At 40.5% G+C, this 12942-nt stretch overlaps 1 protein-coding gene across 7 annotated transcripts in view; it reads left to right on the top strand.

Annotated features, from left to right (window-relative positions):
• Window positions 1-12942, top strand: part of LTBP1 (latent transforming growth factor beta binding protein 1) — a 192512-nt gene that overhangs the window by 10323 nt on the left and 169247 nt on the right. For all 7 annotated transcript variants that reach the window (XM_048297347.1, XM_048297345.1, XM_048297346.1 and 4 more), the window contains exon 3: window positions 5428-5716. In XM_048297347.1, the coding sequence (XP_048153304.1) occupies window positions 5428-5716 (289 nt within the window). The remainder of the gene's footprint in view (window positions 1-5427; window positions 5717-12942) is intronic.

Here is a 12942-nt window from a genome sequence, read left to right as displayed (position 1 = left end):
AGGAAGTTGAACATTGCACCGTCAGCACAGACGTATCTATGTCATGGTGTTGGTTTTTCCCCTTTCTGTAAATTGATGCCTGCATCATTTCTCAACCGTTTTATGCTGGAATCTGAAACAGCTCTATACTTAAAATCCTCTTTCCAACTGCTGTATTTTCTATTATTTGCCCTCCAGCATGTATTGTGCCCAACAGGATTTATGCACTCTTGTGGGAGAAGTTTATATACTGTGCCAATGTGCACTGTGATGAAATTTGTCAGAAGTCAGTGCATTCTGTTTAAACTGGTGCTGGACTACTATGTGTGCTCAAGAGGAGGAAAAAAAAGATAAATTTGAGGTGGAAAAAGAAAGAAATCAGGTGGATGGGTGCATTAGAAATAGCATAATACAACACTGTTGTAGTGTAATTGTGTCAAAGTATTAGAAATGCAGGAATGACATTGAAAAATGTTTGTGGACATTTAAGTACAAACCAACAGCAGTTACTTGTTAAAGGAAATGCTTAATGGTGGAGCCAGGGCTAAAAGGCTAGAAACTTGGGTGCAGGAAACTTCTGGGACATTCAAATTCTTTTATTGTGAGTTTCTCACTGCAAAATACATTTTTGTGAATTTCTATTATCCACAGGGAAATAAACTTGTAAATAAGGTGTTACTTTTGAAGAAGTTAAAATAAGTGATTAGCATAGGAATGAGATTGTAATGATCTTAATCCAAGAATTAGCATTAGTTTAATATTAATTTATTACACACATTTTTAGGACAAGTGGAGTCAGTTATATTTGTGTTTTGATTCATTTGAAGGGACAAAAGAGAAGTTTTTATCTAAACTCCTTCCATGCATGACAATGTTTTATGCTTACTGATTCCAGATAATAAATTATGCTGAATTTATAAAGTATTAAAACAAATACATTCTGTATATATAGAAGTTTTAAAATATTTATGTGTTTTGAAATTATTATGAACTTTTTATTTTAGGTCTTGCTTCTGCAAATATTTCTGTACACTTTAACTGTAATGACATGAACACATGGACTGAAAAGTGTGTATGTATAGATCAGTCCCAAACCAACATAGGATGTTTTGGAAGGGGTGTGTTTAAACCTAGTGGTAATGTTAATTTACCCTTGCTTTCTGAAAGAATGTCACAAATACAACCATACCAGGCCTGATATGCATTTGTCAAACCCAGTAGTAGTCTGCCTGAGAGAGTGGTGAGCAGTAGTTGATTAGGGAAAGATGCATCAAAAGGATGAGCATTTTGGGGTACAGCTTTGGGCTTTTTGTGATTTAAGTACTTCCAAAGCAAATGTGTCACTGTGGCTTTATTTTTAGTAGATACAGATTGCATGGTCTTAAAACACAAAACCGATGCAAAAGAATTCTTGTTCCTTCCCCTCTGTGTTGGGTCTGGCTGAGCTGGAGCTCCTTTTCCCATTGGAGCCCTCAGAGCGCTGTGCTTTGCGTTGGTACCTAGAAAGGTGTTGGTAACACTCCAGGGTTTTGGCTATTGCTGAGCAGTGCTGGCACAGCACCAGTGATGTCTCTCAACATTCCCCCCCTCCATCAATAGGCTGGGGGTGGGCAAGATCCTGGGAGGGAACACAACTGGGACAGCTGGTCCAAAGGGATATTCCATACCATATGACATCAGGTCAGATAGAAAAGCTAAGGAAAGGTGAAGAAACAGAGGGCATTTGTTACTTACAGTATTTGCCTTCTGGTGCACCCCCTACACACGTTGAAGCCCCGCTTCCTGGGAAGTGGCTGAACATGGCTTGCTGATGGGAAGTAAAGAATAAACCTGTTTTTTTTTCTTCTCTTTACTTGTGTGCATACAAACTTTTGCTTTTGCTTTAGTAAACTGCCTTATCTCAACCTACGAGTTGTTTTCAATCTTATTTTCTTTCCCCTGTCTATCTGGGGACTGATAGAGCAGCGTAGTGGACATCTGGCATCCAGCCAAGTTCAAGCTCACCATAAATCACACTTCTGGAAAGTGAGGGAAGGTTGGTTATATTGTCTGTGCCTGGCCTTTCAGTGTGGCCAACTTCCATGGCACAGTAAGTTTTGGATGTTGAAGCGAAGTGGCTCAAAGAACAGATCATTCAACCTCTGACAGAAAAATCTATTGAGACGTACTAAATGCAAAACCAGCACTCCTGCTCAGGAAGTTGCTGAGCCTCTAATTCTTAAAAGCTGTAGTGATATAAACTTCTATTGTGTCTCACCCTGTCCTTAAACATCCACTTTAGTAATGGAGGGGGAAGACTGTTCTAAGTGGATCTTTAATCTGACCACTAAGCTTAGTCTCATTATTTTGCATTTTTGCCAAGCTCCGTTTTGAATTTCCAGTCATGACCTCCTCGAATTGAATAGGACCAAGGCAATTGCCTTCAACAGCAGTATATTGGCCTGCTTTTCAGTTTTGTACTTAATACTTCCACGCTTCAGTTTTTGGAAGCGTAGCTTTATGGAAAATACTGGTGTTTTCAGTTTTATGGGCCATTATTGTTGTCTTCAAACAAAATAATTAGGTCATTCATTTGGCACGCTACAGCTGTCTTGGACATTTTAGAAACTAAACTGCTGTATTATGGCAATTAAAATGTTCATTTTAATTCTTTCCTAAAAACGTGATCTTTTATCCAGTTTTGTGATCTTCTATTACGCAACGTTGATGAAGGACTTCAGTCAAAGGGTTTCTTGCTGTGAAGATCTAATGGATGGGGTTTTCAACCTGTTGTCACCGTTGTTTTATAACTTAAGTGCTGGATCTCCTGATGTTTGTTTTGTTAAAGGCCAGTTAGAGTAAGGCAGTTTGTTTTGCTGCAGAGCATTTGCTTCATGTACATGTAATATGTGTACAAACTTCCAGGGTTTACGTTGCTGTCAGTGAAGTAAGAATATTCAAGTCTGTGTGGGCAAAAAAGGTGAGGTAATTTCGAAACAGGTTCTGTTTTCAGCTTTATAGTTTTAAATTCACTGCTACCTTCTCTTTAATAAGTAGAAACTCAAGCTTTCATAGGCTTCTGAAGCACAACTTTGGTTCTTAACTACAGGAAAAAGAGTTGCAGATTTTTCAGGGTTGTCTTTTGTGTATGTATACATTGTTACTTCACTTTTGGTAGGAGGTATGCTGTGATCAGCGTCCTAGCAGAGTGGATATTTTGTCATACTGACTTTCGGTGTGGTCTTGTTAGCTTTCTTCTGTGTTGAGTCATCGGTTTTTCAATAACTTCTCGAGAAACTTAGTGGTTACTACAGGTGCGTGTCCATAAACCTCCAGAAATACATTTTCAGTATGAATGTTTTTTTAATGTAAAAATGGGCCTTCTGAAAGCCTTGCTTTTTTTTTTTAAATAATTTTTTTGAGATGCTTTTCTAAAGCACTCTCAACTGTGCCCAAATTCTTTACTGTGATTTTTGCACATTTCCTACAGATGACCCAGGTGATGGCATCACTCTTCTGGTCTTAAGAGTCTCTCCAAAGCCAGTGAAATTCAATTAGAATTTTAGGCTCCTGAATTTATTTGCCAAGATATTATTTGTTTCAGTCATGTGCATATAAATGAGCTTTCACTGTTTCTAGCAAAATCTAAGTTTTAGAAATAAGGCACAACGAAGACTTGGCTCGTATATTACAGCACATGCTTGTTGCAAATTCCTTCTCAAGTTTACAGTGAAAATGGTCTTCAGTCTTCCAGCAGTCAAAGACAAGACCGAGTCTCAAAAATAAACAAATAGAAGTGAGCAAATGATTATTTTTATGTTGTCAGGGAGATGCATAATATGCAAATAAGGTAGCCTAGCTAAGTTTTATTGAAAAGAAGGTAAGTTTCACATGGAGGGGAAAGTATATGTGAGAAAAACCCCATGGAAAACTCAGGTTTAAGTTGTAGGGCAATTCTGGTGCCTTGTGCAGTTGGTGTATATGATACATCTGCCAGCTGACAAACTAGTCGTCCAAACTAACACAGTCCCATCCTAATGAGTTAATTAATATATAGTCTTGGGCATTTAATTTATTTTTATGTATAGAAGTATGTATTAGAACTTGACTGAAGTGTCAAGTACTCTAATTTATTTGGACAAGGGTTGTGGACTGACTTTAAATAATGTAGTTGTGCAGTTAGATGTATCTGTATATGGTGCAGAATCCCGTGTTATAGTTTAAAATATGATCTTACCTATTCTAGTAAAAAAATTATCACCTGGCATATAATTTTGTCGATTTTAAAGGATCTTTAACAATATTAAAAATATGCTTAGTTTGTAGGAACAAAGTAGCTCAGCCGTGGGGTTTTTTTTTTTATACATGCTTCATTGTGTGCCATCTTTAATGTGATTAATGAAGAAATTATTTTGTTGGCTATCCCAGAATCCTATTTTAATGTTAAATTCTGTCCTTTGGATTAGAGAATTAATTTGTTTTGCCATCTTTGTGATGTAAATTTAAGCATCCAGAATAAATCCTCAAATCAGACATGCCTTTGCAGTATTGTGTATATATATGATCAGCAATTGCTTTTTCTTTTTTCCCCCCCTCCATTTTTTTGATGGCATATGCTGCTTCTCCAAGTTTCTTGTTCATTCAGAGTGGAATTGATCCTGCAATACTAGGTCTACAAGCTGGGTGTTGAAGCTAGGCTGGTTATTCAGACTCCCTCTGTAGTCACTAGATAGAGCAACACAAAGCAGTGTAATAAATCCTCTCTGAAGGCAAATTGTATTTTGAAGAATCTGATCCCTTTTTACTGATGATACAAAGAACGTATAGAAGCTGGTCTCGGATAATCACAAGCACTTGTTTGTTTCTTCCTAGGTGTAGCAATGTCTTTGTAGCAGCAGTTCATGTCTCTTGTGTTGTTACAGTGGGGCTACTGCAGGGAGTGTCATTTGGGTTTTAGAGAGGGAAGAGTTGAATTGCTTCATGCTTCTCTGCATCATTTTGGTGATCTATAATGTGACAGTAGGGATTCATTCTAGGTACCTATGCAGCATATGTACATTTTACTACTGTAAAATGAATCCCAGCCTGGATCTGTACAATTCTGTAATCTGTGTAATACTGTTTCATCGGATGCAGTTTGGGTGGTTAAAGTATGAGGAGGAGGAATACTGAGAAGAAAGGAGGAAGATTTGAAATAATGCTATATTTCTTGATTTAACTAGTGCATTTCCTATTGTTTAGGTTGAACATTTTACTTTTTGAAGCTGTTCAAATGTTGTACATGTCTGTTGTGCAAGAAATCAGTAAAAGCTATACCAATTTGCATATTATCTTTTGTGGAGCTTAGCAATATTGCTTTCTCCTACTCCAATTAACATTAACAATTAATACCTTTTTTTATTGTGGGGAGGGTTTGCATTTTCCTTTACGTTTTGTTTCAAAGGTACTTTTTAAAATGTCTTTTCTTAGCTAACTGTGCACCGCCGTGCCAAAATGGAGGGATGTGCCTGCGACCTCAGCTTTGTGTGTGTAAACCAGGAACAAAAGGTAATTCCTGTGAGGATACAGTTGTGCAAGACACATCTTCCACTGGAGGCCGGAGCCCTGTTGTTCCCCCATGGCCCATACCCCAGCAGGCTGCCCAGCAGTCCTTCTCTCAGAAGGTGCAGGTCCCACCAAAGGTTGGCCCTATGACTCAGATGGCATTCACAATCAAGCAGAAGCCTCCTGTTGGGTTAACTCAGCAAATGCAACCACAGTAAGTGTTTTCTTTATTTTCAAAGAAGTCCAGTATGTTAGATTTATAAAAAGTTGTTCCTTGCAAGTGTTTTCAAAAAATTGTATTTGGAAACTTTCAGAGATTTTTTAAAACAGCTTCTTGTTTTCACATTAAGATTTCAGTGGATGTTTAGACTTCTATTACTTATGAGCTGGATTTCCTTACCTGAACAGAATATCCCATAATATCAGTCAACTTCTGTTTTCCTTAGAGTATTACTGCTGTACTAATTTTGGAGGAATTATTCTTAATTTACACTGGTCACCTTTCGAGTTTAGCCTAGAACAGAGTCTGACATGTATTGAATGAGAGCTTTGGCGGATCGATGCCGCGTTTGTCCCTGCTGGGTCCCTCATGGACACGCTCAGGCGGCTCTGCCGGCACCTGCGCGTGCACACGATGTCACCTTCACAGGTGGTTGTGCACAGCCGCTCACACCCACAGTCTGTGCATGAACTGGAGACAGAGAGGCGAGAGGGGCTCTCTGATTGCAGTTCCGAGGTGTTTAATGGCAACGCACCCGAAGGGTGGCAGAGGTGAGAAGAACCCAGAACTGAAAGCCCGCACTGGTTTTATCCCAAGAGCTCCCAAAGGTGGGCAGAGCATCCAAAACCAATAGTCTGAGGGCTAGGGGGCAGAGGCAAGGTTGAATGACTTAACAGGGGCCAATGGGAAAAGGAGTGGGAGGGGGAGAGGGCCAGAAGGATCTAGACAAAGGGAGAACTTTCTAGCACAGTGTTGTAGGGAGAGACCACTTTTAGGGTAACTTGGGAGGCATAAAGTGGACTTAGCCACCACAACGTCTCCCCCTAATTTACTCTAGAAGAAGGCCTCCCCCTATTACTTGGAGCTAAGGTGAGAACCATTCTTCCCCTTTCTATGAGCGAGGAAAGGATATTTTGGTTTTAACAGTGGCGGTCCAGGGTTGTGGCAGTATTTCAAACAATGAACGGATGGCAGAACAACCAGAAACACCTGCAAAGCCTCTGGAGGGAGGCAACCCCTCCCCCGAGTTCCCAATGTCCCAACAAGTCCCGAGTTCCTTCAATGGTGCTGAGTGCGGTGGGCCTTTCTCGGCTACTGAGGCTGCTATTTCCATGCTCTTATCAGCCACAGCATCCATAGCCACAGCAGTGTCTCTGTGTAGTTGCTCAGGTTAAGGACATCTAGGAGACGGCAGGGTGACAGGTGTCAGGTTCCATGGGGGAGTTGGGGCTGGTGTCTCTGTAAGAGTCTCAATCAAAGTTGTTAAGGATCATGGCAAGATTACTGAAAGGTCGAATCACTCGAGAATACCTGAAACTGGAAATGTTCATTCTCCCTTTATCAATTTCCCTTTTCCATCCCCCTTTTCAAAACAGGAAGGTACATATGGGGTATAGGAAGAGTAAGGGATTGTTTGGGCGGGGAAACCATGAGGGAAGGGGTCAGAGGGATTCAGGGGGATTTTAAACCGAAACAGTCTGGAGGGGCTGCAAATTAGATGTTCGGTTGCCTGTCACTTTGTGTCGACGTCGCCTCCAGGCGGCACTAGTCTCATCTTTGGCTGATTCAGTGTCAGGGTTATCTGCATTTTTTTCTTGTATCTTCAGGAGCTGTTGGTGGTGGTCCAAGGTAGGGCTTGATATTCTTTCCAGGCACCCATTTCAAACCCGAAACAGACATGGAATTCTGACACCTTGAGTAACTGAGGAGAGTAAGATTTGGTGCTTGTGTTCTGTTCTGGTTTCTTGTATTTGCATTATGTTTTCTCTTTTAATATAAGTGTGCATGGCTGTGCTACTTCTGCTTGTTTGTGTTTGAGGTTCAGGATCGTATCTGACTGCTATAAGCAGCAAGGAAACACCCATCTTGTTGGAGAACTTTTTCTCTGTCTCTTTAGTAGCTGGTGACTTAGCCAGTCTTTGATATTCTTTCTCTGAGCTTTAAGTACTTAATGTGAGTCTGAAATTTCTCTAATTGTACTCTTGTTTTTATTGATGGGTCCAACCTTAGTTTGTTTCAAGACCCCATTTGATATGGGGGGAAGGAGGTGCACAGCAGGGTGTCAATCAAGTTGAATGTGAAGTTTTAGGTGTTTGCAGCTACTGCTGTCCTTCCACTTTCAGGTGAAGTTAGTGACAAAAAGTGTTTCTGTCCTGTTACAGGTGTTGCTTTTGGAGAGCTGTAAGGAGGGTGTAGTCTGTCTTGCTTCTAGTCTCCAGAGCAAGATAATCAGGGCTAGGAAATAAATTGTGTTTTCCTGTGTTCGAACCTGTAAAAATGAATGTGGAAGGGTGTCGTGTGATTATAGAGTTCTGCACCTGAGTAGTCATACTCCAACAACAAAGTTCATCCTGCCACTTCCTTTCCAAAGCTGCATCTGAGAACAGAGATCATTGGATATTGCCAATGCTGCTATTTGTTGTCTCATAACATCTTTATCAGGTTTTTTCCCTCCTAAACCCTTCTAATTCTTTGTACTGTTGTCCTTGTTCATCTAACTGTGGATCCACAAGCTAAACTAGGTTCCTACATGTCTTGTGTAATAAGAAGAGAAGTTAACCTGAGTTCCCTTGGAGTGCTAAGCCCTAAGCCAGTATGTTCTTTGAGAAAGATAGAAGGTAGAGCAGTGGGGGCTTTAGGTACAAATACATCCACAGTCTTGAAGGACAGAGAAATTGCTACACAATTTTAGTATTTCATAGTACTCTGAGTCCAGTTTCATTCCTATCAGCAAAGCAAGGGTTATTGGAGTGACTAATATGAAGGGGAAATTTCCAGTAAAATCATCGGGCTTTTTTCGTCTTCCTTCCTACTATGACAGTTGTTGGGCTATGATGCTCAAAGTATTTCTAGAGGATACCTACAGCATTTCATGCTTCACGAAAATTTCTTTACCTGCTTGCATGAGATATCATCACAGATGTAGAGGAAGCAACTTCAGACTGACAAGACCAGTCATCTGTTATGTGCTATCCAAAGTGCCTCTGCATGCTTACATATGCAGTGGGCTTTGTTGTTCCTGTGGCCCTTCTCAGCCTAAGGATTTTCTCCTAACTCTGTAGAGAGACTTTTTCAGGTAGATATAACTGTTATTCTGTGAGATCACATTAAGGTAAATCTATTTCAGTCAGCTTAATATTGGCATGGGAAAATGGAAAACTGAGTCTCTGGATTCATGAGAATGCCTGCCTACAACCTTGGCAGGAGCCAGGTGTAGGAGCTGGAGATGGAAAGGACATGGACTGTTTCACAAACCAAAGCAGTTGTATCAAGTGCAGCAGAAGGTGGATGTTTAGATACAGCTGTTGAAATGAGTGCCACTGATAGTTCCCATGTATGACTATTAGGACAATTTACAGGGCTGGAAGATCCTTCTGAGGTCACATCTCTAACATTGACAGGGAGTAGACAGGCTAGTTCCTGTTTCATTTCCTCTTTGAATACCTTGTATCTTGTATGTTGTGTGAGGCTGCCCAGATGCTTTTGGAATGGCTTTTTCTTTTCCCACTCCTAGAAGGTGGAGTCATCCATTGTCAGTGTAGTTGGTGTGCCGATCTGGACACTGCTGGTGTGCAGTCAAGGACTGAACTGGTGAGATCTGGGTCAGAACCCAACCTGGGACACCTAAATTAGCTCCTAGAGGGAGCTTGCCTATACAGAGCTTCTGTTTTGCCATCCTCTATCAATTTTTTTCTGTTTTGTATAGGAATGCAACTTTTCCAACTTCAGTCATCAAGATGTGTTCATCCATGTTTTCTTAGGATCATGGTGGCGATGGTATTTAGGACAGCAGGGAATTAATTTATTTCTTTCCAGGTATCTTTTTTTTGAAGAATAAGGTGCTGAACAGAAGGAAACCTGAAGAGAGATTAATTTCCTGGAATATCCTGAGTTCAGCAAGTCTGTCATAGCTCTGCTCTGAAGATGGATATACCGTCAGGTACAAGGTCTCATCTCGGAAAAACGTTAGCAGAAGGTATAGATGGCTGTAATTGAAAACAAGTGGTGTTTCAGAAACAAAAATCTGCTTCTTATTGGAACCTGTAGGGAATTCTGATCTCAGTAACAGGCATGCTTTGTGGGCCTGAATTCCTGTGATAGCTCTCCAGTAACTCTGGGTGTTCCTTTCACATCTTGTGTTCTTACTTGTTGGCAACAGGATAGCTCCAACAGCTTGATTTTGTGCATTTACCATCTGTGTGAGTAGAAGTTTTTTTTTTAAAGGGACCTTTCTAGTACAGTTTTGGAAGTGGTCACCAGAAGGAGTACAGCATCAACCAGCTGGAGCTCAATAATACACTGAAGTGTCACAGCATTGCTTCTTCAGCCTCTTTTGGAGGCAGCTGGTGATGAAATGTGGAAGTCTGCTTTAATGTTGGGCAAAGCAAAGCTCATCAAAGGAGTGGCGAACACACAGACTTCAGGTGACATATTTGGACTTACTGGTGTGTCTTATGTGCCCAGAAATCTTTGCTGAGAGGTCCCCTCCAAACCTATGTTCCTGGTTCACTGGGTCTAGTCTCATGCTATTACAGGCAGATGTATTGCCTGCTAATTTTAGTAAACCTATCAACTGGTGTCTTAAAGCTGTTTTTAACTTCTGTTCAAAGATATAGTTTAAACTGGAAAAAATACTACTTTTTCCCAATTTTAACTAGTTGGTGGCATATCAGTGTGAATTAGACTGAAAAAAAATGTGCCTGAGAGAAGAACTGGACATGCTGTTGTGACCCTACTGAAACTGACAATATTGGACAGTCATAACTGAAAATAGAATACATTCTTTGTATAATATATAATAGTTAAATGTTTACATATATATTTAAAATCTATAGAGATTATTGACTTTCTATTGTACAAACTCCTGTGGGCTGAGGATTACTGTAAAGTATAAGAGACTGCTCTTTTGGCTATTTCCTGTCTTGCATACTAGTTCTTTTTTGTACCTTTGACTGCGCGTAATTTATTTTTTGAACTTCTGGTTGTAAGATTGGTTAATATGATGATGTGTCAGGTGATAGTCTAAAAAAGGTTGTAGACAGGCTTTTTGAAGGTTAGTAGCTAGTGCAAAAGTCTAGAGGACATATTTTTTTACCACTGTTATGACAGTTTTGTACTAAAGATTTACAGAGCAAGTGAAACTCTCTACTTACAAGAGCCCTGCACTTGAACTTAATTGTGAGGTCTGTTTGAAAATACTTTATGGAAGCTCTTGATAATATTGAACTTTTGTCCAAAAAGATTTTGACTTTTTAAGGAAGCTTTTTAAGAAAAGGAGGGATAAAACTTAGGTTGAAAGTATAAAGCAATCTGGTCCAACCCTTCGCTTATAGCAGGATCACTATAAGAGGCTGCTCTGGGCTTTGTGTGGTTGAGCTTTGAATACTTTCAAGATTGCAAGGTTGGAGATCTCCAGTATTTGTGCACTTCTGTTGCAGTGTTTGACCACCCTCAGGAAAAAAAGAGTATTGAAATTTCCACTGTTGCACGTTTATTGTTACCCTGTGTTTTTTTGCTGTATGCCTCTTAAGAAGCCTGGCTCAGTCTCCTCTACAGGTTCTCAAGAGGCAGTTGTAGGTAGCAATATCACCCCCTTGAGCTGTGGTTTTTTTTTTAGAGCTGGGAAGTCTTTCTCCTCATATGCTGTGTGTTCCAGTCCCTGACAATCTTGGTGGCCCTCTGCTGGCCTTGCTCCACTGTGCTGGTGTCTTTCTTGATTTGGGGAGTCCAAAACTGGTCACCATGTTTGAGATGCAGTCTCACAAGTGCCTGATGGAGGGAGTAATCATTCTCTTGACCTGTATGGCTATGCTGCTGCTAACGCAGCCCCGTCTATGACTGGCATTCTTCACATGCAGATACGCTGCCTGACATGTGTTCACCTCATCCACTAGGACCCCCACATTTTGTAGGGCTGCTTTCCAGCCATTTTGGTGCCAAATCTACACTCTTGCACAGAGTTGCTGTATCGCTCTTTGTGTTCGCCTTTGAACTCTGCAAGCCCATTTCTCTGGCCTGTCAAAATTCCTCAGGCTTCAGTGTAACAACCATTCCTCCATATTGGAAGTGTGTATACTTGCTAAGACTGTATTTTTCCCCTTCTCCAGGTCATCAAGCAAGTCATTGAACAATATTGATCCAATATTGATCTCTAAGAAAAAAAATAGTCACTTAATCTCCTATGAATTGGATTTCCTATCACTGAATACCACCTATTCAGACACAGTTTTTGCACCCAGTTGTAGTGGTCCATATTTCATCAGCTTTTACATAAAGAGACGACTATGTCAAACACCTCACTTAAAATCCAGGTTAAAAAGATTGATCATGCTCCTTCATGCACTGAGCTAGTCATCTCATCATAAAAGTCAAACAAAATCCAACAAACAAACCAAAAATCTTTAATTCAATCTAAAAACTAGAAAGCATTTGACTTCCTGGCTGCTGAAACTTTTAGTTCAGTTGGTTTTCTGTTGGTGATGCTCTTTCCCTTCGAAGCCAGGAACTTGTGTGATACACTGCATTCTTTCTTCAGGAGAGGAGATCATATGTTCTCTTGGTCTACATAGAGGAGCTGGAAGCAACTGGAGCGTAGTTCCAGTGATGATATCTTGGAAAGTATTACTTTCGATTCTAGGCTAAATATTCCATATTAGTATTTTTAAATCTGATTTTTCCTTTTCTTAGGCACATGCGTGTATTTGTGCTCAGAGCCAATACACCTAAGTACTTTGTGTACTTGAGGGTGTTGAGCCAGCCATGACTATGCTATTAAGATACAGCCATGGATTGTTACCTGGTGCTTCAGAGCTTTGGTCTGTAAGTCATGGACTAGTATTTCTGCCCGTCTAGAGCCCAGTGACATAGATGTTTGAGCTTGTATTAGCACCATGTGCTTCGCAACACTGGGGTGTTGACTGTTCACAGACTTAAAAATTTAGCTGCAGTGGTCAGAGGTGAGATTTTTCCAGCAGTTCTTGAGCTTACTGCTTTGTGTCAGGGAGATGAAAAACTGGCATTCTGTCTGCAGGTTATGCTGATGACTGCATCCCTTCAGTATAGATTTCTAAATTGTAATGAGCTCAGGGTATGCTTGTTTTAGGTTTGCTAGTGGAAGGTGGCTCCGGGGAGAATCAGGAAAACAACTTTCCCATTGTGAGCTATTTGGGGTGGATTCTGAGATGCCTTTTGCACACTGCTTTCAGTGAGAGACTTGCTGC

The sequence above is a fragment of the Corvus hawaiiensis genome, chromosome 3 (genome assembly GCF_020740725.1).
Source record: "Corvus hawaiiensis isolate bCorHaw1 chromosome 3, bCorHaw1.pri.cur, whole genome shotgun sequence".
NCBI lineage: Eukaryota > Metazoa > Chordata > Aves > Passeriformes > Corvidae > Corvus > Corvus hawaiiensis.
The sequence above is the reverse complement of the archived record's forward strand: the minus strand, read 5'-3'. Positions and strand labels throughout refer to the sequence as shown.